The sequence below is a fragment of the Dermacentor albipictus genome, chromosome 3 (assembly GCF_038994185.2).
Source record: "Dermacentor albipictus isolate Rhodes 1998 colony chromosome 3, USDA_Dalb.pri_finalv2, whole genome shotgun sequence".
Taxonomy (NCBI): Eukaryota; Metazoa; Arthropoda; class Arachnida; order Ixodida; family Ixodidae; genus Dermacentor; species Dermacentor albipictus.
Genome location: NC_091823.1, coordinates 180,862,849 through 180,887,368, shown reverse-complemented (window position 1 = coordinate 180,887,368; position 24,520 = coordinate 180,862,849). Strand labels below are relative to the sequence as shown.

General features: G+C 49.5%; 1 protein-coding gene across 2 annotated transcripts in view; it reads right to left on the bottom strand.

Moving 5' to 3' along the window:
• Positions 1–24,520, bottom strand: part of arr (low-density lipoprotein receptor-related protein 6) — a 319,317-nt gene that overhangs the window by 155,475 nt on the left and 139,322 nt on the right. For both annotated transcript variants that reach the window (XM_065450135.1, XM_065450136.1), the window contains one exon: positions 15,105–15,529. In XM_065450135.1, coding sequence (XP_065306207.1) covers positions 15,105–15,529 — 425 coding nt within the window. The remainder of the gene's footprint in view (positions 1–15,104; positions 15,530–24,520) is intronic.

Here is a 24,520-nt window from a genome sequence, read left to right as displayed (position 1 = left end):
ATACGCAGACAACATCAAAATTTCATTGGCGAAGAAGTCCGCGACTTCCCGCAAGTTCGAGCTAATGAACGTCGGCACAGCAAGTGAAGACGACGATCGCGGCACAGAGTACATCATCGTTGATCTTTCTGTGCTAAAGAAGCTGTTGAACACGCATGACTCTTTGCTGGCTGTTGAAAGAGCTGTTGCAGAAGCAGTTTCTCGCTTCAACCAAGGAATGGCAGCAACCAGGAGAGCTGTTGCAGCACAGCTTGGTTACAGTCCTGGGAGCTGCCTCATTCGTAGGAGCCTTGAAAAAGATAAACAGAGGCTGTGCAGGTCTGATAAAAGTCGCACCGAAGCTGAAAAGGTGAAAAATAGGATGGCCAAGAAGCACAAGCCTGACAGAACCCAGGACTACTGCCCAGGACTTTTATGAATGTTTGACAGATTCATATAAAATAGCAAGTGACTTTCTGAGCTTTTTCTTTTTTTGTCAAGTGCCAATGCAATACAGAGGTTTTCACAATCTTTACATGAACAGATTTCTGTGAGATTGGTGTTATTGTGTTCAGTAATAACTGGGCTGCATGCTAAAGCATTAAATTTTTCCATGTGATAGGTAAACAAGAGTGGCAGAGTAAGCAAAACTTTGAATGCAATTTTCTCAGCTTTGCTTTTTCGATCAAATGCCTTTGCCTTACAGAACTTTTCATAATGTTTGCATCAAGTGATTTTATTGAATTAGGTATCATTTTTTTCAGTAAAACCTCAGCTACATCCTAAAGCTTTCCATTTTTCATTAAACCCAATAGACTAGCAATTAGGTCAGATGTAAGCTAATTACTCCCGCAATGTTTTTTTTCTTCCTACTTTGTTATTCATTCATGACCTATATGATGACTTTTTAAAAATTTCTTTAGCTTTAGGATGTGCAGTGGGCCCTTGGAAACGACAGCTATTCTTTAAAACTAGTTTTTTTAATTAAGAAATTATCATAACGGCTTGTAAGAACAGACCTATGTGGTATAAATTATTTTGCAATATCTTCATTTCTAGATGAGATATACAAAATCTGAATACATATTTTGGATCAGCATTCAAAGATATATCTGCATGCCAATTTTCAGGAAGATATGTTAAGAAATAAAAAAAACGTTTTCAAGACCTCATCCCCCCTTAAGGGGGGACACGGCTCTTTGGGACCGAAAATCGGTCAAAAAGCCCGATTTTCAATCTTTTCATTTTTGGATTCATGGCATAATTCCGCACCTTTGAGCAAATTTCCATTTAAATCTGATGCGTAATTGCGCCGTAATGTCGATTTAAAATAATGTAGTTTCTGAAAGCGCCCTTTAAATTGAGGACAAACAGCGCTAGTTACGACCGCGCGCCGCGCAAAAACGAAAAGCCGCACCTATGCCATCTTGGTCTTGTTTGAAAGCTCGCGCGTCCGGCTTCCCACCCTCTCTCAGCCAGCCACCATGTGCCAGCCGCAGTAAAATAAAACAAGCGCAAAGTTTTCTTCAACGCGCGTTCTTATTGGTCGGTAAAAGCACGTGACCCGAATGGCACCATCTGATAGGCTTAGGCCGGTTGCCCTGGCATGAGCGCTGCACATGCCGCCATTTTGAGCGGGTCCTCGCTACTGCACGGAACTATGCCAGGGGGACCGAAGAAGCACCATTCCGTGTATATGTTCGGCCGGAGACGAAGGAAAACGAAAAAGAAAGTAGGGGAATCGTCTTCTTTTCCGTCTGAAGTAAGCGACCGACGAGGAGCAAGTGCAGACGAGCAACCGCATGATAGCCGCGGAGAAGCAAGCAAGGCATCGCTGGACGACGCATCGCTGAACAGTGCTCCCATCACTTCTGCGGATCGTCAGCCGCCCGATTGTCGCGGAGAAGCAGAAAATGCTTCGCTGGACGATGCTTCGCTGGACAGTGCAGCCAACACGCCTGCGGACGCCAGACTCGCCGACCAACGCACGGACGGGCAACCGCCCTGCCGCGGAGAACCAAACAATGCCTCGCTGGAAGTTGCATCGGTGGACAGCGCACCCGACGCGTCTGAAGTGTCCGCCCGAGTGAGAATTGACTCGAAAACTGTGACCGACAGCGACGTAAGGGAGGCAAGCGCTCGTGAAAAGGCTACGCTCGAGCGGCTTGCGTCGACGGCAGCAACGACGCGAAAGATGGAGCAGTTCACGGAACTCGGCGGCGCGGCAGCGTCGGTAACAGACGAACGTAAGACAGCGTTTACTGCCGTCGACATGCGTGCGATAAACTCCCTCCTTGGCTTTATGCGCTGCCAGACTTGTCAAGGACGCGCGGAGATGGTGACAGGAGATCGCGAGTACGGCCTCGCAGTGAAACTGATGCTCATCTGCGAGAGGTGCGGTGAGATAGCGACTGAGTGGAGTTCGCGAAGGGTACAGAGTGAAAAGAAATGCAACCCGTTTGAAATTAATATCCTTGCCGGGCGTGCGATGCTCGCAACAGGTAACGGCCAGACAGCCATGAATGACATTTTCGCAGCGATGGGCCTGTCTGGCCGAGGTCTCCACAACAAGACGTTTCAGCGGCATTTGAAAAAAACTCTGAACCCCGGTGCGACGCGCGCAGCTGAGGCTGTTATGGTGCAGTGTGCAGAAAAAGCGGTTACACTTTACGAAAACTTGTGTTTTGGACACAAAGGCAACATTGCTGTGTGCTTTGATGGCACCTGGATGACGCGGGGCCATTCTTCGCATATAGGAGTAGGCGCAGTGGCGGAGCTATTTACCGGCTACATCCTGGACTACGTCGTGCTTTCAAACTTTTGTTTGGGCTGTGAAATTGGGCCCAGACCTGACTCTGATGAGTATGCTGGGTGGAGGAAATCCCATCAGTGCCAGAAGAACACTGATTGTAAATCTGGCCAAATGGAAGTTGAGGCTGGATTAATCTTGTTCCAGCGTTCTTTAGAACGCAACAAAGTAAAGTACTCAACCATGCTGTGCGACGGTGACAGCCGCACTTTTAATGCTATCAAGGATGCAAAGGTGTACGGCTTTGTAGATGTTCAGAAAGAAGACTGCCTCAATCATGTACAAAAACGTATGGGTGCAGCACTTCGAAACCTGCTCCAGAAGCACAAAAGTGAAGGCATGCGGGGACTTGGTGGCAAGGGGAGGCTCACAGCAGACCTCATCAACAGGCTGAGTGCCTATTATGGTCGAGCACTCAAGTCTCACTGTGGTGATGTTGACGCCATGCAGAGAGCGGTAATGGCAACGTACCACCATGTCACGTCAACCGACAGCTGCTCTAACCACAGCCTGTGCCCAAGTGGCAAGGATTCTTGGTGCCGTCATAATGCGGCAACAGCAAAAGGTGAGCCACAACCAAGGCACAAGTATAACTTGCCAGCGGACGTGGCAAAGGCCCTTTTGCCTGTGTATGAGCGCTTGGCAGATGTAAAGCTGCTGGATAGGTGCAAGCGAGGGAGAACCCAAAACTCCAATGAATCATTCCACTCAGTCATCTGGAGTATGATTTCCAAAGAGCAGCATTTCTCCCTTTTTGCTGTGGAGGCAGCCGTTGCAGAAGCAGTGCTACGCTTCAATACTGGAAATGAATATGCAGCAACAGCCATTCTTCAAGAAATGAATATGAATGTGACAGACTCCGGCTCAAAAAGAGCCAAAGAAAAAGACTTGCGTCGCACCACTGCTTCCAGGAAAAAACGGGCATTATCACTGGGCCTCCAGACGATGGCAAAAAAGAAGCACCAATCTGGGATGCACCCAGATTATTCCCCAGGTGCATTTTCGTAATTTGAGGTGCTTTCGTTCTCATAAAGGTGCTTGAAACCGTTTTTCTTCGTTTTCTCAAAACTACAATTTTGACACACAAGCAGTTTTGGAGTGAACATATTTCTGTTTGTATTTGTGCTAGCACAGTAATTTTTTTTTCCCTGAAAACAGAAACTCTTACTCTATGTAGTAAGGCTAATTTCACTGCGCATATTGGTCAGTAACATTTTTTAAAAAGATACTGTGTATAAAGCAGGTGAGGGAACTTTTACTGCAATGGGTTTAGCAACCCCTAGATTTAGACCTAATTGGCCTAGGAGACTCATTCTTGTTTTACTACATTCCTTAGATGTTAAACATTAATTTGGTATGCTAAATTTTATCATTGCATCAATTGTTTGGGAAATTATCAAACTCCAAATGAAAAACATAATATTGTAAATATTTTGAAAACTGTTTATTGTATGGAAAAAATAAATGCAGATTTAGAATCAGTGCATAAAACTTAATGAAACATAGAAGTTTCATTGAAATCAATCCACAAATAAAAAATTTTTTTCAAAGAGGGGTGTCCCCCCTTAAGCCAATAAAATCTTCCTCTGATATTACACCCCTGCTTGTATTTAATGTTCTGTGCGGTGAAATTATCACTGTTGCGTTATCAATACTGGTAAGTTCTGTGAGCTTTTGCGCTTGGTCTTTGTCATTTAGTTCTAGGAGGAGGTCCCCACTAGACATTTTTGAGGCTTTGTATGTAGGTCTGACTTTTTCTTTTAGACACTTGGCCACTAGGAATGGAGAGAGCTTCCTCACTGGTACGTTGTTTTTGCTGTGCAGTAAATAGAACTTGGGAAATGATGGAGTGCTGCTCCGAAAAGAAAACTGGAACGTTGCTTCGGTGCGGCATCTTTTCAGACACCGATCATAGAGAATAGAGGCTTGCGCTGCCATGAGAAAAATGTGTATGCTCGGCAACAGCACCGACCACCCACCACGAAGCCCAACGAGGAGACGCGGCAGAGCTTGTGTACAAGTCTGCATGACGACAGTTGTACGCCGTCGATATAACCAAATATGGTGTACCGAAGGTAGGATAGCCACACAAGGTTAACCCTTGCCGCCGTGGAGAAAGGAAGTAAATGGAAGGAAGAAGAAGACAGGAAAGGCAGAAAGTGAGAGAGAAAGGCGAAGATTCGAGGAGAAAGAGACAGGAAGAGGCGAGTGCCAATTTCCTCCAGGTGGGTCAGTCTGGAGGCGCCGTCTATGTGAAGCCGAGGCCGAAGAGGTGTGTTGCCTCCGCCGGGGGGCCTTAAAGGTCCAAACACCCAGCATCGTCTCAACCCCCAGGATCCCTTTTTCCCCAGACACGGCTAAGCCGTGCACGGCTACACGCGGGAGGGTCCAACCCTCGTGTGCTCGGGTACGTGGTGTCACAACCCTGCCCCTGCGGGGGCTTGAATCAGTACGCTTCTTCCTACTATTATGCAACAGCCCACACAGAGATTATACTTTGGCCACCCTGCTTATCAGTGTCATAGCCATCGGGTCTCACTGATTTCAATTAATTTTTAACACTCGACTAGCGTCAAACCACGGCAAAGTTCAGGTCACACCACATGAACGCTTGCAAGCAAGCACTCACTCCTAGCGGCTCCTAGATAGATGCCTTGGCAGGCTCAGTGTACAGTCGCCGACCGATTTTCTGGACTCCAAAAATTCGGATATGCCCGATTATTCGGTCAGCTTCGCGGCACCGCCATTCTCCCCATTGACCATAATGTATAACAACTGCCGAAAGTTCGGATGCCCTGCAACGCCTCGTCTGATTTTTCGGACACTTCTTGGGCCAACTCGATCGAGGGCATCATGCACCGACTCTGACCGCGGCGCATAGTTCGACTTGCTGAACGCCATTTTTGTTTTGAACGGAGCCTCCTTGCTGCCCCACGAAGTGGCGCTACTGGAAATCCCCGCTCATCATCATCGTTTCTGCCTGGTTCGATAGAGTGGTCGAACAGTAGTTCCGGTTTCAGCTTAGTAAGCCATGTCACGACAATCCAGCAGCTGATTTCTTTCTTTCGCGCACGACGCTGCGAGCAGCACGTTTTTCGTTTGTGCAACTGGTGTCGGCACGGTGGTTTTTGCGTTGTGTGCTCTGTCGAGGTTTCGGTGATCCAACGCGGCGTACGGAAACATCGCGTCAAGTGTCTAATGGGCGCTGACAGTGCCCGTGCAGACTGCGCTGGGGAATGCCGGCAAGCGGGTGCCGGGAGGCCTTTGTTGCCTTCCGATGTGCTCCCTACTGACGCGGAAAATATTCTGCCGAGACCTGCGCAGTGGTTGCATTGCGATTCCGGACACCGTCTCATTTGACAGTTTCACAAGTGCTGACACTGCTGTACTGACATGCGCAGAACTCGACGACGGCGAGATCATTCGTCAGGTTTCTGCTGCTCCGCCGGACGATGACTCCGAGTCGGAAGATGATGCACCATGTGCTACGCTGCCGTCGCATGCGGAGCGTGCACAAGCAGTGACTGTGCTTTCAGCCGCCTATAGTGACCGTACGACCCTCTCCGAGATTCAGGCTTATCTGATTGCGCATAAACAAAACAGCGTGCAACGGCGCACTCACGATTTCTTCCAAGCCTACTGCCGAGCCCGAATAAGTGCGTGGAAATAAAGGATTTCATTTTTTTTTCTTAATCTGCTTTTTCGGACACCTGTTTATTCGGACATTTCTGCAGTCCCCGTGAGGTCCGAATAAACGGTCGGCGACTGTAGTATCAAACAGCGCTTCAAAATGCATGTTAAATGTGATTGCTAGACAAAGCTGGTCCAAACCACGTAGCACGGCCAGACTGGACTATAGGAGCCCAAGCATGCACTCAATCCCGTTGTGCAAAAAGCAAATGCTGCACACAGGTATTACAGCGGCATGTGGCTGCGGTCTACTATGTAGTGGATACTAGGGCCGCCGCTGCTAGGTGCCCCAACAAGTCCGCTCACTGAGTACATTGCAGCTAGCTGTGGACAACCGTGTTTGGCACGCTGTAAACATAAAAATCGGAAATAGTGGCGTCTAAGTGAACACCCAAAATCACATTTGAACTATGCGCTACGCTAAGAGGGGGGGGGGGGGGGGGGATCGGCGGCGGCAGCGGCAGCAGCAGCAGCCTATTTATGTCCACTGCAGGATGAAGGCCTCTCCCTGCGATCTCCAATTACCGTAAAAACCCGCGTATAATACGAACCCGAATATAATACGAGGTGAAATTTCTGGGACGAGAAATGGAAAAAAAAAGGTTTACCCGCGTATAATACGAGTGAGAGAAACTCGGGGAAAACATTTATTGAAATCGGACTCAGCACTTCATTCACTGTCGTCCTCCGCTGCGCTTTCATCGGACAATTCCTTGTCTGACATATCCTCCCAGAGGTACTCGTCCTCGGTGCCATCGAGCGCGTTCGAGATCCCGCACTTCTTGAAAGCACGACGCACAAGGTCTTCTGGGATGCTCGCCCATGCGTCCACGATCCACTTGCACAGCGTGGCTGGCAATGCCCGCTTCAGCCGCCCAGTTGGCATCACTGCAGGTTCACCTGACCGCATCCACTCTGCGTAGCACCACTTCACCGCGTCCTTGAAAGGCTTGTTGACGCAAACATCTAGAGGCTGCAGCTGAGACGTCATCCCACCAGGGATAACGACGAGTTCAGTATTACAATCACGCAACAGCTCCTTCACCGAGTCGGCCAAATGGCCACGAAACGCGTCCAGCACGAGGATGGACGGGAACGACAACAGTGCACCGGGCCGCCTACACCAAACGGACTTTATCCAGTCGAGCACAAGACTCTCATTCATCCACCCTTTCTCATGGCATTTAACGATGACATTTTTCGGCAGCTCACCTTTCGGCATTGTCTTGCGCTTGAAGACGACATAGGGCGGGAGCTTGCGGCCGTCTGCCGTGCATGACAACATGACGGTAACACGCGTCTTCTCGTTCCCAGTGGACCGGACACAAACTTGTTTCGAGCCCTTTTCGTGCACGGTGAGGGGCGATGGCATGTCCAGATAAACTGGTGTTTGGTCAGCATTGCCGATTTGCCCTAGCTGAAAGTTCTTCAACTTGCGCAACGAAATAACGCGGCGCTGGAAAGCCACCAGTAACTCTTCAAACGATTCCGGCAGCTTTTGTGAAATTGAAGTTCTCCGGCGCAATGAAAATCCTGCACGGCACATATACCGATAAACCCAATGCTTGCTTGCTTTGAAGGTGGAGCTCGTTAGGCCTTTTTCTCTCGCAAGCTCCCTGGCTTTTGCCTGCATGAGCTCCACGCTCACAGCAAGATGCGCGGCTCGCTGTTCTCGGACGAATTCCGTCAGTTTGAGTTCAATTTCAGGGAATGCCCCATTCTTCGGGCCGCGAAAGCTTCTTCGCTTTCCGCTGCACTCGAAAAGTGCTTCTTTTTGCCGTCGCCATCCGCGGATACTTCCCTCGGTGACGCCAAACTGCCTCCCGGCCGCACTGTTGCCGATTTCCTCTGCCGCTAAAATCACATTTCGCTTGAAAGCTGCCGAGTACTGCTTCCGTGCCCCCGACATCGTGCTCCTTCACTAAAAACGATGCACTTCGCGAAGCGCGGTTAACACGTGAACTGCCAAGGTCCGCACTCAACAAAGAAAGAAACGATGCCGTAGCCACGCTGCAATAGCGAAGGCAAGCCGTAGCCAGGCAGTAATAACAAAGCCAAGTCGTAGCCATGCAGATATTACGAAACCAAGCCGTAGCCACAGAGCAATAACGAAACCAAAACTTCGAGCCGAACTTTGAAATTTTTGTCCGGATCCGCATATAGTACGAGGCGGAAATTTGGGACGCTAATAACAGGAAAAAAACCTCGTACTATACGCGGGTTTTTATGGTACCTGCGCCAGCCGATTCCAACTAGCACCCGCCAACTAGCGTCCACCAGATCATAGGCAAACTTTGAGTGCCAATAACTCCACTTTTGCTGAATGCACTGAAGTACTTTAAGCAGCAAATTACTTCTGAAATAGTCTATTTTAACTTCGAATGCGTCTCTCACTTCAATATAATGTGGTTCGAGGCTCCTTTAGCACTATGCAAGTGTGCCCGGCCTTACGTCTCTACACCATGCGACATGCAGTCCCAGACAGTGAGATTACACGCCACACATCTGAACAAGTTCCATCTGCGATGGGACGAAATGCAATGCTGCACAGAGACAGTGATCACGATGCACTGATTCTTTAGCGCATATAGACGGTGACACATAAAACATGCAGCTGTCTGTTTCTTCAGTATGTTGATAATTTGCCTCGTGCCATTGCACCTGTAGTGCAAAGCTCACTAATAATGCCAGTATAATCAGTAAAGTGTGCATCCAGCACTTACAACAAATGCATATCCGAGATTTGTACATGCTGCGCCACTCGTGCATCATCAGCTAACATTAACACAGTCTAGAACCATCCATAAATCTTATTGCTTTCCTTGTGTTTTTCAATGGTCAACGATGCAATCAGTGCAATCTCCCGGTCTTCGCACTGCTGATGGTGCTGTGGGAGGTGGCACGAAGAGGTAGCCACCGCAGCTACGGTTTATTTAGGCGAGCCAGACATAGTGCAGTGGGATCTCAGTAGCGGCCGACACCACGGCCACTCAGGTCGAGCGCGCTAGTGTTCTATTTTCGAGCTACCCGCACGTGACCCCATCATCCTCACCGCCTACTTTGGAGGCCATAGTCATGCCCCTACAAGGTACCCCTCCTAGGGCGAAGCGCAATTGGTAAAGTCCATTGGTAAAGTCCAGGTAAAGGTGCACAGATGGTGTCGTCGTTGGTAGTGTCGGGTTCATGCAGTCCGAGAGAGATGTACCAGGCAGCACCAGCAGTATAGGTTGTGAGTGAGGCGCAGTCACAGTGATGCCGCAGTGCAAATCGCGACCTGCTACAGGTTCTTATAGATGCCTGGATCTGTAGAAGTTGGAGCTCCAAAAGGAGACAGCCTGGTAGCTCGGGACTTGCGTGGAGATAGGGCAAGTGTTAGTCGCTCACGATGTAGACATATCAGCGATGCACAAGGTGAAGAAACCAGATCGCAGAGCTACTCCTGTAAAACTTCACTAGGCCATGCATCCATGGAAAATGTGAGCACAGAACATCGGAAGGCTCGCCTGGTGCTGCTTGCGGTGAAATCTCAAATGCCGATAGCATCAGGATTGCGGCGCTCACTGAATGCATCGCAAAGGTAGTGTTTGTGGCGTCACCATGCCTGAGTGAGTGAAATTTGCGCCTAGGGGAGTCGGTGGGAGAGCCTCTGTATCGATGATGAGTGAGGTGCGCCCGAATGGAAAGTGGACAGCTTACAGGAACTTCCAAGGAAGGAAAGCGGTGGGCCGTAGAATAGCCAGAAGCACTTAAGTTTGGCCCAGTGAATTCCTTGGAAAGAGTTGTCGCGCAGCTGCCTTTGAACTGGGAGGAGGTTCACGAACCGAGTAGAGGTCTGATGCTGGAGCCGGCACGTGCTGACTATAGGCCATGGGTGGACACAGGCAATGTGAGATGACAAGACGAGGAATGACATGATGATTCAAATGCTGACAGCAGTTATGATTGAGTGCTCGAGGTGACAAAGTGAGCAAGGACGGCTGCACGCAAGGCGTCATAGAAGTTGGGGCCGGAGGGCGGCAAACGAAGCCTGGAATGCAGCCGGAGTGTGGAACCTTGTTGAGAAGGAAGTGGCTGTCCAGCTGAATTGACCAGATGTCTGGCACGTTGATGTGAAATTCCCGGACACCCTACAACCACGGGACATATGAAAAACTGTGTGAGGCCACATCACTCGCCTTGGTAAAGTTGGTGCACTGACGCTGGCATGGCTGGACTCGGTCATCCTCGTTACCAATTTGGGGTTTGGCGCTGGCATGGCTGGGCTCGGTCATCCGGCTCACCAATTAGTGAGTTGACGCTGGCATGGCTGGACTCGGTCATCCGGGTCACCAATTAGTGAGTTGACGCTGGCATGGCTGGACTCGGTCATCCGGGTCACCAATTTGCGAGTTGACGCTGGCATGGCTGGGCTCAGTCATCCGTGTCATCAATTTGGGGGTTGATGCTGGCATGGCTAGGCGTGGTCATCCGGATCGCTAATTTGGGAGTTGACGCTGGCATGGCTGGGCTCGGTCATCTGGGTCACCAATGTGGAGGGGCGGTGCAAAGAGGTAGCCGCATAGCCACGGTTCATTTAGGCGGGCCAGACATGGTACAATGGGATCTCGGGTGCAGCCGTCAACACGACTGCTAAGGTCGATCGCGCTAGCATGCTCTCTTTTCGACGGCTTTGGAGGACACAGTCGAGCTACTACAGTGCCTATCACTGTGGCAGACCATGGCGCCGATTTGAGTAGTTACTAGTTCTGCAGGCTTTTATTACTGCAGGTAATGGAATAAGGGGGGCAGATTTGTAATCACAACTGTCCAAGAATATTTACTGTTGAAGGTAGCGAGCCTTATTTGTCCTGGCTCTGTAGGTCACAAATGTGTGTGATATTCAGGCTTACAAATTCATCATTTTGAGGTGTTACTAACATAGAGAAAGCATAAAATTTTCCTTGGTACTTTAAAATTTTGGTGTCTTGGAATTCGCACAGTAGAATCTTGGTGATATGCATTTCCCAGAAGCATGCAAAATATTTGTATCATCCTGAATTCATATTGCTACAAAACAGTGTTTACAATGACGAAGGGGCGAGCTGTGAGAAGACGACGATGACGATTGGAGGCTAGCGCGGGGGCTCTTGCCTCTTGGCCAAGTGCGGCGTATTCCCTTGTAAATATACTTGTATATAGCTTTTCGTCTGCGTCTCCCTACGTAACATATCTGGTGGAGGTGCACATTCCCTGTACCTCGTCACGGAACTTCGCAGTGGACGGTACGTCGAGCTTTCCTTCATGGCTCCCGGCAATGACAACTCGACTCAGCCACCTCCGGCACCTGCTGCCACTTCGACGACCTACATCACTCTCGCCGCTCCCCGTGATCCAGGTGTATTCTCGGGCAAAGATGGGGAACACATCGACGACTGAATCAGCCTGTACGAACACATCAGCCGCAATAACGGGTGGGACCCTACTACAGTCGAACACGGATATATCGAACCCACATATATCGAATTATTGTCTGTATCGAACTCGTAAATTATCCCCTTAAAAATTCTGTGTAAAAGTATAGAAATTCGTACGTTTATATCGAACGATATTTTTACCCGCCATTGGATATATAGAACGCCGTGCGATCTCGGCACTCGCTGCACCCGTGTGCTCCGCGCCTCCCCCGAAAGGCTCGGAAAATGTGAGAGCGAGAGGGAGGGAGGCTCAGACGGTACTCCCGCTGCGCACGCTCTCCGACTTGCGGCAGCACCCTGCTTGCGGAACTGCTTTTATTTTTCTCTCTCCCAATGACTCTCATCCTTCCCCCACGTAACCATAGTGATCGGCTTGGAAAAGGTAGCCAGGAACGAAGGCGGCGGTGGCCTCCTCCTTTTGCCTTTTTTTTTCTTGTTGCTTTTTCACAAGTTTTGCTCAGCCAACCACAGCTCGTGCCTTTCGTACGTCGCTGTCACCCTCGAAGGTGGCCATCGCGAGCGCTTTGTTGGCGGTGGCTGCGCACGTGAATTCTCGTGTTTTGTGCGCGTTCTTGTGTTTCGTGTTCATTATTGTTTTGCGTGCGTCTCACGACACGTGTGACTGGATCGTGGTGAGCTGACGCGGAAGCAATGGCCGCAGCAAGCACAAGCAGCGTCAAGAAGCGCAAGAACCTGGACTTTGCGACAAAGCTGAAAGCCATTCAGCGTGTTGAGGCGGGCGAGAAAAGTGCAACGGTGGCAGACGACTTCGGGATTCCTCGGAGCACTCTAAGCACCTTGTTAAAAAACAAGGCGGACATACAGTCGAAAGCGGCGGAGTTACGAACGTCGGGAGCTTGTCGTGTGCGCGCTCCTGCCCACGAGAAAGTTGAAAAGGCCCTCTATGCGTGGTTTTTAGAGGTGCGGGCTAAGAACATTCCGGTGGATGGCCCAATGCTAATGGCTAAAGCCAAATGGTTTGCCGCTGCACTCGGGGATGCTGGGTATGAGCCATTGCGCTGCTGAATGAACGTGTTCCACGTCAGCTCTCTGAATTTTCACTAATTGTGCCGATTATTCAACTCGGATCTTCATGAAAGTGCATCGATCGGTTGTATGAACCTACGTGGAGCACCGGGATACCCAATTCCGAGGTAGGCGTCCATTTATTCAGCAATTAGAACCGATATTGTGACCCACGAAGAGTACAGCACCTCTTCGCGGAGCCGTTCGAGAACGCCGGCCCGCAAGGGCAGCCACCAAAGCCGCCAACGATTGAGATCCCGTTCCCGGGATGGCCCGAACAGGGCCGACCAGGCGCCATCGGCTGGCTCCAAGGACGGCCGCCGCTGGGAGACGATGGGGAAAGGAGGCAGTCGTAGCTCGAGCGGAAGACGCCGGGGATCCCGTTCGAGGTCCCGGACCAGATCAAGAACCCGGGTCGAGTCCAACCAACGAGGGATACTCGCCGAGAAAAAGGTGGGCTGGACCAACACTGTCTTCCGTCGCTCTAGGGGACGACAGAGAGTTCCCACCCCTCAACCCTACCCCACCTGGCCCCTCTAGCCAAAACGCCGCAACACGTCAAGAGTGCGGCGAATGTACAGAACTTAAAAGACTAATCGAAAGGCAAAACGCCCAGATTCAGGAACAGAATGTGCAGATCAGAGCACTCATGAGTAAATAGACGCGCTAGCTAGCGGCAGCTCAGCGACTAAAATAACCAAAACGAGCACGGCGCCCGAGGACGCCAACGAGAAACGCAAGGTGCCGCGGAGGGACCCCCTCTCGCCCCGCCAAGAGCGAAGAGGAGAGGCGCAGCCCATGCACCAAGCATTGAATGTTCAAGAAGCGATGGACGCTGAAACCACAGCTGACTGCAAGACGGCAGCAGCGGCACCGCAGACGTCAAATCAACAACAGCAACCACCGCAAGAGGGCAAACTGGCAGCGATACTCGCAGCCATCAATCAAATTAACGAGAATCTCGACAATATGAATGCCAGGTTAGAGGTCTTCGAGGGTCAAATAAAGATCCTGTCAGTCAAGCACGAACGACTGGCGGCGAAGACAGCGACGATAACCGTGAAGAACAAGTTCGCAGCACTAAGGAAAGAACGCGCCAATAAAGTCAAGGAATCGATCGCGTACAGGCGCGGTCGCATCAAAACGTCAAAGGAAGATGGCGCAGACGCCGAACAGTAAAAAGCAAATCCGCGGGGGGGAAACAACGATCCTTTACCAATGGAATTGCAGGGGCATCCGCACCAAGGAAGCCGAGTTACAACTTCACTTAGATGGGCTCGACCAGAAACCGGATATTATCGCGTTACAAGAGACACACCGCAGACCCAGACTCCCGGGTTACGTCACGTACACGGATCCGACGGAAGGCGGGACGGCGTTACTGGTGCGCACCAACATAGCAGCCACCCAGCACCTCACCGCGCAAAGGGGCTGCGAACACACGCTGGTCGAGGTTCACACAAGGACTATTGGCAGTGCCGGAAACCTGTTTGTGATGAGCGCATACTGCAGGCCGTCACAAAGGCAGTACGACTTTGAAACAACAGTGAGCCAGGCGAAGAGGTTGGCGGGGAACAGGCCGCTCCTGGTCCTAGGCGACTTCAACGCCCCTCACACTACATGGGGTTACAAATACCAATCTAAACGAGGCAAGGCTCTAGCAAAGGCAATGGAGGACCAAGAAATGGCGCTCCTTAATGAACCGGGCGTCGCCACCTGAAAGGGAAACAGCGTCAACAGGGACACCACCCCGGACCTGTCGTGGATGGCGGGCTCCCTAGAAGTGGCCTGGCGGAACGAAGACGTAGACCTGGGCTCCGACCACAGTATCATAAGTGTAACGATCAAGGGACCAAGGTACCGGGCAGCCCTCGGCAAAGCCCGGATCACCGACTGGGACCGAATGCGCAAGCACACAGACGAAGAAAACGAGACCTCCGGAGAAAACGCGGAGGAGGGCAGACATCAAACATACGCAGAATGGGCGCGAGAACAAAAGATCGCACTCGACAGATTTACTCAAGAAGTTGTGACAACGATGCAGACGCCCTTCGTCGACGCCAAACTAGCACACATGTGGCAATCAAGAAATTGGTAACAAATGACTAACTTCAACAGCTCCCTTAGCAGCATGCATGAGTGCTCACCTTGAGTGCAGTGTCTGACCAGTACAGGCGGCCATCATTGCCGTCATAGTCGAGGGCAGCTGCCTCGCGCACCCCAGCCAAGGGAATCTGGTCAGTGCGGCGCGACTGCAGCGATATGCGCCGGATATCACTGTGCTGTGCATACAGCAGAAATGCCTCGGCTGCCGTGCAGCCACGCAGGTCGGCACGCAGCTCCAGCCCCGTCGGGCAGGCGCACACACGGCCCTGGGGCCGCTGCAAGCACAGGTGGGAGCAGCCCCCGTTGGCCCGGCTGCACTCGTTCTCACCAGGCCGGGCATGCACATTGACTGCCTTCAGGCCCATCAGGTCCGGTAACTGGTCCAGAATCACCTGTCGCTCACCCGTGCGCTTGTGCAACCGCTCAATTGAGCGGCCCTGCCAGTCAGTCCAGTAGATGTAGGGCCCTACGGAAAGCAATCAGGTCCGCCTCCTGTTTTAGGGAAGCACACAACTGCCAACTGCACTTTCAGGACTGTTCTGCTCATTCCTTCCTCTACCTCTTTCAAGCATGAACTGGCACAATACTATCTCATCATCAGCCTGTTTTATGTCCACTGCAGGACGAAGGCCTCTCACTGCGATCACCATTTACTCCTGTCCTGCGCCAACCGATTCCAACTGGCAACCGCGTATTACCTAATTTCATCACACCACCTAATCTTCTGCCGTGCTCTACTGCGTTTCCTTTCTTTTGGTACCCTTTCTGTAACCCTAATGGTCCAACAGTTATCTAATCCGCGCATTACATGAAATGCCCAGCGCCATTCTTTTCTCATAATATTAATTAGAATATTGTCTATACCCATTTGCTCTCTGCCCGACGTGTCAGCACTGGTAAAATGCACTGATTGTACACCTTCCTTTTTAATGATAATGGTAAGCTTCCAGTCAGGAGCTAACAATGTCTGCCATATGCGATCCAACCAATCTTTATTCTTCTATGAATTTCCTTCTCATGGTCCGGGTTCCTTATGATTAGTTTACCTACTTTACAAACTCTTGAGGCTGACTGACGATCCTGAACTCTTGTTCCCTTGCCCGGTTATTTATCATTATCTTTGTCTTCTGCATATTAATCTTCAACCCCACTCTTACACTATCTCTGTTAAGGTCGTCGATCATGTGTTGTAACTCGTCTGCATTGTTGCTTAATAGAACAATTTCATCGGCAAACCTAAAGTTGCTGAGATATTCGCCGTCGATTCTCACTCCTAACGCCTTCCCAGTTTAATAGCTTGAATACTTCTTCCAAGCACGCAGTGAATAGCATTGGAGATATTATGTCTGCCTGTCTGACCCCTTTCTTTATAGGTACCTTCCTGCTTATCTTGTGTAGAATTAAGGTAGCTGTGGAATCTCTGTAGATAATTTCTAAGGTATTTAAGTAAGCGGTCTGTATTCCTTGATTACGTAATGCCTCTAGGACTACTGGCACCTCTGCTGATTCAAATGACTTTTCGTAATCTGTGAAAGCCAATATAGGGGATGATTGTACTCCGCGGGTTTTACAATTACATGATTTATGACATGGATGGGATCCATTGTAGAGTATACCTTCCTGAAGCCAGCCTTTTCTCTTGGTTCATTAAAGTCCAGTGTCACCCTTATTCTATAGAAGATTATTTTGGTAAATGTTTTATATAATACTGGGAGTAAGCTAATGAGCCTATAATTTTTTAGTTCTTTAACTCCCTAGCGTTTAGGCCCGCAGCATTCCCAGAAAAACTATGGGGTCAGTTATCCCACCCCCCCATTTCCTCCTCTTCATTAGCTCTAGTATAACCGCTGTCCAAAGCTATAGAAAGGCTGAAGACACCATTGGGAGCTCTCAAGGTCACCTGCTCTGTGCGAGGCGTAGAGCAGTATTGATACAATGGAGCATCTCACCATTCTGAATGGTGGGATACCTGGGATACCTGGGAGAGATACCTGGGATACCTGGGAGCACTAGTTTTCGGACGGCAAGGGACAAGCAGACACGACGAGCAGAAGATACGCGACTCTGGGCCTCTCGGTAAGCGCTGAAAACTTTTTTTTTTTTTTACACACAAGTGTTAAGGAGGGACATGGCATCTGGAGGTTTCTTAATTTATTTATTAAGCAAATTCAACCTGCATGCACATATATATGTATTTTCTTGAGCTGATATTAAAATGCAATTACTTTATAGTGGCTTAAGTAATTAATGAGATAATTAAACATTCATTAGCCTTATTTGGCAAAATAGGTAAAGATATACTGGCCAAAAAGTTATATTTATTGTACGAGTGGAAAGCAGAATGTATAAGGATTGCAGTGCTGCAAGCAGTTTTCCAATCTGACAACAAATAGCAATTTAGCAGCTCACTGAAGATCACAGCAGTGTTTACAGCATAGCTACTAACAAAAAAAAAGAAAGCAAATAAAAATTACAGGAGTTAGACAAATAAGAATATGCTTGCAGCACTTCAAGCTTTATTCATTTAGCTGCATGTAGCCAAAAAAATTACAGCAGTATCTGTCATACAGATTGAGATATTGTTGCTCTGAACGGGCAGGGTGAGTAAAAAGCTTGTTTTGAGAAAATCAAGAAAAATGATTACGCGATTTATTCAAAAATATTGTAAAATCTTGACACGTTACCAGCTGTAACATGTTAGTATCCCTTTGGCACATAGTCAGTTTGAAAATTGTGGCCTGTGTGGCGTTCTTTGAGGGCTTGATGCATGTTTTCAGCTGATGCACGCTTTCGAACTGAAGCTTTCAATCGGCGTTGATCTTTTTCAGCCATGCGATCACTGCATAATGAGCTGGGGTTGAGGTTCAGCTCTTGCAATATAGATGCAGACGCTTTGACGTTCTCTGCATTAAACTTTAGCACTGCCTCCGCCACAACTGCCTGTATGGTGAACCGAGAGGCATGGCGATTCTTCGGTGCAAGAGACCAGATAACCGAGTGGAGGCACTCGTTGCTGTTTTGGATCTTTCCCCACTGGCACCTCTCAAGCAACTTCTTGTCACTCAAACGCTCGTAAATGGGCAGCAAGGCTTGGTCAACATGAGGGGGCAGGTTGCAAGGATGTTTTGGTGAACGCTTGCCCCTAGCCTCTGTGGCATTTTGACAGCACCACGAGTTGGGGCCTGTTGGGCAAAATGTGTGGTTTGATTCAGAGTCAGTGGAGGTGATATGATAGTAAGTTGCCATCACTGCCTTGTGCATGGCGTCCACATCTCCCTTGTGCATTTTTAGCGCCCATCCGTAATATGAGCTTAGTCTTGTAATAAGGTCTACTGTGAGCTGACCCTTTCCACCAAGGCTCCGAAGGCCAGAGGCTTTGTTTCTTGAAACAAGGTTGCGCAATGCCGTACCCATGCGTTTCTGGATGTGGTTTACGCAGTCTTCCTTGTCTATTTTCAAATAACCATAAACATTCTCATTTTGAAGTTCAAGATAAGTACGGATATCCCCGTCACTCAATATAGTGGTATAACGGAGGTTGTGCCATTCTAGGGACCTCTTGAACCAAATGAAGGCAGCCTCCCGTTCCATTTCACCCGATTTTTTCTTAGTGTTCCTCTGGCACTGGTGATTCTTATTCCAATTTTGAAAACCAAGATCATCTTCATTTGGGCCTGTATGGCATCCCATGCAGAAATTACTCAATACAATGTAATCTAAACAAAGACCTGTAAACTGTTAAATGACAGCACCGATGCCGATACGAGAGGTGTGTCCGCGGTGTTAGGAATGGCCGTACGGGGTGGCAACGTGCCAGCTTTCAGCCGGCTGCACGTGTTCCAAGCCCCCCCCCCCCCCCCCCCCAGCCTTCCGAGAACTGCGGATGACCGCCAGCCACGTGGCGCGCAGTCAGCTCTGGAATGTGGTACGCCGCCGCGCCACCCGGGACGGAGCACAGTTCTACGAGGCCCTAGGTCGACGACACCGCGAGCTATGCTGTACCGAGAGTTATACAAAGCCTTCTGACGTCGACTCCGGAGCCTTTGTGTGTGGGCTCGAACTTGTGTGCATTAGTGTGTGTGGGCCAAACGGCGGGGCGCTGGCAAGTTTACAATGATTGGACGAACATTCCCGAACACTCGTGCTCCGTCCACGCCGAACGATGACGTCAAGCGGAGGCTTATAAGCAGCGTTTGCCGGCTGCTAGTGAGTGCTCGTGTCGTGCTCGTCGTTGGGAGCTGAGTGCTCGTTGTTATGCTCAAAATGTAGTAGTGAGCTGTGTGCTCGAATGCTGTTTGCTGAATGTTAACCTTGCGGGCTCCATATGGGAGTCACGCTAGACTGCCGATGTATGTCTTGTCTTAAAATATGTTAATCTGTAAATAAATCCTGTTCACCGAATTCATCTCTACGACCTTCGACTCCTTCAAATGGTGGCAGCGGCGAGGTAGTCCGACGACTCCTACATCTGCTTGACAGCCGTAGGATCGTCCGCCGAATCTAATAGCGGGTCATCCACGACCCATCATACGACACCGTGATGCTCCCGGGGTTGTCGAGACACAATTCGTTGTAAAGTTTGCGAACCGAACACACACAATCACTTGTCACGTTTCGGGCAGAACGATCAGCGGCGGGAGTCAGCTTTTCTTTCACGTAGTGTTGCCACGTCTTCATGTGAATCCACAATGGCTAATGTTCATTGTGGAAAACACATAATTGAGGGCTGTTTGCCAGTTTCCTGTGGCTTGCATTGCGTGAGCGGCGAGAACGTTCACAACGAATGGGTTTGATTTCTGCTCACCGCAAATGAGCAGCAAGCTCCACGTCGACATCACATCAGCACGGTTCCCGCACATAAGAATCAACTTGACAGAGAGTCCGTATTCATGCTCACCTCTGACGATTTTCATATCTCCGCCATTGCATACCTTGCACTTCCATTCACGCAAGCAGAATGTTCACCGCATCTAAACTTACTATAGTAAATACGGCCCCATCAAGTGGTTCAACAGCTTCAGCGGTGGCATCGGTGCTTTCAATCAGAAGACCTCACTTCCTTTCTATCGCAGGAGTGGGCAACACCCGTTGGAGCTTTTCTTGGGTTCTTTTTTTGCCCTCTTCCAATTATGCGGGCCTCAGGAACTTCGTACCATGACGAACACGACCTTCAATATCTTCGCAGGGCGACGGGCTTGTTAGGCCTAGATCGGCGGCGTGAGCAGACGCAGGTGCGGAGAGGGCCACGACAACTCCAACGTAGGGATCTGTCGCACTACGCTTCTAGAAGTTGTCGATGAGCGCACGTCGCACCTTTTTTGCACCAAAATTATTCCTCGTATGAAATTTCTGATGGTCCATCGTGCAGTACGGTGTCACTTCACTCACAATGACTCGAAGCTAACAATGTGAAGCTTATGTTGTGCCCCTACGGGGGACTTTTAAGGTAATAAACTGAACTGAATTGAATATGGCACACAGACGACCGCGCAGACGAGTGGGATGCCTACGACGAGAAACGAATCCCACCAATCGTATGCCGAGCACAGGTCACATGCGCTAAACAACCAATAAGGGGCCGTGCTGGGACTCGCTTTTGGCACGGAAACTTCAGGAAGCCAATGGCAGCATGGAGCTGGAGTTGGCGCAAATTTTAAGAAGTAAGATCGCTCTTTCAGATGACACCAAGATATCCACGCATCAATGCATAAAACGGCAGCTGCGTTTCAGGAAAAAAGTACCGTTTCTGCAATACCTTCGGTTGAAATTCTGCACGTATCGACAAAATAAAGTGATCTTGTGGCTATTATATTGACTCAAGAGTGGAGACACTTTGTGTTGTTGCGGAACAATAGCTGCAGATTTCAAAAATGCAATTTTCCAAAAGTCGACTTTTTCACAGTTTTTTCGTCCCAAAGAGCCATGTCCCCACTTCAGTGCTGTTCAAATTCAGCGAAAATGTTGTTACGCGCGAAGGAGACCGTTTATAACCCTTACGGATAAAGGGGACCGTTTACTTTAGGTCGCGAAGGTGAGCACAAGACCGGCCAGCTGGCTAATCAACTGAGCGTCGTCCTCTTCTTCCTTCCTCCACTCGGGACCGCAAGCACGTTCACTGGTCTTCGTTTTCTTCATGCGTAACATTCCTCTCGTCGCAGATGACGCTTGCCGCGCGAGTCAATCCATGTGTCTTGACGTGAACAATTTCAAGCGGGCGACATGGACCACTTGTGTCTTGGCAGCTCTTCTACCACTCACCGTGAGGCGAGCTATGTTATACGTGACTTCTGTGAGTCTGTTAATAATATCAAACGGTCCATCGTCGGTGGCCAAAAGCTTTTGGCATAACCCGCGTTTCCGTACTGGAGTCCACAGCCAGACTAAATCACCAGGGCGATAGGTTACCGGACGGTGGCGAATGTCGTAGCGTGCTTTTGATCTGTCCTGCGATGCCAAAGTCAGTGGTGGTCCAGCCAGTTTAGGATTTGGAGCAATTTTTGAAGCAGGAAAATTGTCCTTCTGGAGCAGTTATGGAGCAGAAAAATTTCTTTTTGGAGCATTTAGAGTAGTACGGCAGTAATCTGTAGCCATTTGGCAAAGCTTGTTATTACTGTGCAATCAGTAAGTGAAGAGTGACGCAAGACACAAAGCCAACGGCAGCACAAAATTACGAATGCACCAGAACGATTTGCGCCGTTCTGCGTGCACAAGACAAAAAGTGATGGCTGATGTCCTATGTGCATTCCAAATGACCGATGTGCTTTATTGACTTTACCGCACCGGACAAAATGTGTATTAGTATGCCTAAAACAATGCTAGAAGCTTGACAAGACTATGCATCTATGAACAGTGCCAAAATGAGTACCGTTGTACGCTATGTCGCAAAGATGGTACACTCGCTTTCGTTGCGAGGCAGACTGTCGCCTTCCTGTGTGTCGTGTGGCATCTGCGAATAGGTATCAGTCGATTCGGCGCAAAAGCGTAATTTTTCTCACCTATACCCGACTGACCATTCGTAGCGCTACCAATTAGGCCTAACTAGGCCGAGGCAGTGTGCCAAGGCGAAAATTGGCTGTTAGCCGATTCGACCGGCAAGCTTTCCACAAGTCATCACGGAAGGCTTGCCGCTAATATGTTCGTATGAGTGGATAACCGGCAATCGGTTCCGAGATCATGTATGCGTGTTTTTGACAACTGTCGAAGCCGGCAGCTACGGCAATCGCGCATAGAAGCTTGCAGATTGGCAGAAGGTTCCGAACTGCATGTGCAAACGCATGAATCCGCGTGCATGAACACGTATATTATACGATCTCCGTGCCGTCCAGTGGCTAATTGGCCCTATACCTTCGCACATGAGCGCTGCTTTCGTCGCCATTCCCTTTGTCGGCGTCGGGTATAAGAATTGTTTCGATTAGAGTTGATGACTGGGACGACCTTTGTACCAATACAGGCGTGCCTCATAATCAGATTGTGGTTCAGTCACGTAACTGTTTCTGTCCCGGACGTTCCTGTCCCAAAACCATCTGAGTGCCCCGGTTAGGCTACATGCAATGCATCGGCCTCAGCCGAATATTTCATTTAATATGCAAAAACAGAGTAGCAAATAATTGAGTCGCGAAATGAATTATTTGAATGTTAAATTTATTCGTATAGTTGATTCATAACGTCCGATTTTCGCACTCCCTAGAGGCCGCGAAAACGTCCGAAAAAACGAATCTGCCTTTTACTGCCCCCAAGGGCTCAAATCACCACATAAACTTTCGATATAACTCTGAAGGCCTGCAAGTACACTTACTAGGCTTATCGGTGCTCGCACTGTGACAGGGAAGCGAGTGTACGGATGTGTAATTAAGGAATACAGTACATACTGTGTGCCGTGATAATTGCCCCTTCCACTTTTGCAATGCTTCACCGCAACAATGCTTCGCGTATGCTTCACCGCATAACAATGCTGTATTAAGGAGAAGCTGACTTTCAGAAGCCAGCATTACAGTAAAAGCTTGTTAATTCGAACCGCAAGGGGAAGCCGCTTCAGTTCGAATTAACGAAAGTTCGAACTAACGAAAGTGAAGCAGAGCAACAGTACACTGCGATTTGGAAGCAGTAGGGCATGTCAGAAACTTGGCGTGTCAGAAAGTGATGGCGTGTGCCGCGGGCACATGCCACCTTCAAGTCGAAACTCTGGTTCCGACTGTGCCACACCACCGATGTCCACCGAAACGAACGTTAGCCGAGGCTTAACACCATCACAATGAATCGCGACGGCCGATACCTCCTAAGCTGAAAACAGAGGTGCACAACCGATGAAGACTGCCGAGGCAAAGACGCTGAACATGTGAAGGTGGCGAAGGCCCTGATTCGTTGGTTCTTGATTGCAAGCGCAGCTGCGACGTACTTGATTAGCTGTGTTTTGGCGCTTGCCGTGCCATCTCCACACAACATTAGCAGCTGTACAAGATTTGCAAAGCCTCCGAGATTCGAAACGGGCAAGAAGTCTCGGAGATTACGTAGAACAGAGAGGCGGCAGCCGCCGCTGCCTTCTGACTGACCCCACATTGGTTAGATTTTTTTCCGATTTTGCCTTCTCTCGCCATTCTCTCCGTTTCGGAGGCGATACAGCCTTGTGTATAGGCAGTAAGCGCGTTTCTTAGGCCTTGTGCCAGGCGAGCGTAGTTCGAATTATCCGTGAGGGAACCTTCTCGCGTTCGAATTAACGGACTTTTTTATACATAGACTTCTGTGAAGCTTGGCCGGACCAAATCGTAAAGTTCGAATTATCCATGAATTCGAATTATTGAAGTTCGAATTAACGAGCTTTCACTGTATTTAAACGCGTCGTGCTTTCCCAGCTTCGAAGCCATGGGGGAGGATTACAAAGACGGAGTCGGCGCGATTGCTGACAGCTACGAATTGCTTTAACGAAAAACAAGGCACCGAACAGCAAGAAGCTTGGTTGCGGACGTCGAAGTAGCTGTAGGCCTAGCTGCGGTGGCCTAGCGCGGCGTTGCCGCGGCAGTGGGCGGCGGCCAGTGGATCTGCGTGCGAGAGCGCCTGTTCTAAACGGCAAGATAATAAAAATGGTGGCGGAGTTGGCTTCGATTAATGCCGTTTCGGATCTACGATCATGGAAAAAGGTCCGGAAAATGGGACGGCAAAGAGTTTTTGCACCAGAAATTTCAGACATTCCTATAGATTGACTATGCGGTACCATGACAGTGGCGCGAAGGCGTCCGATCATTGGGCATGTCCGAAAAGTCGGGCGTCCGGAAAATCATTCGTTGACTGTAGTTGCAAAACCCACTGAAAACATTGCATTGCCACAAAAATAAGAAAATAAGCGCTTTTGCGCAGTTGGCGCAAATGGCACTTGAGCGGGCGCAGCCAAGAGCAGGCAAGTCGAATTGTAGCACAATGGCGCAAATGGCGCAGTTGGACCACCACTGCAAAGTGCGCAAAC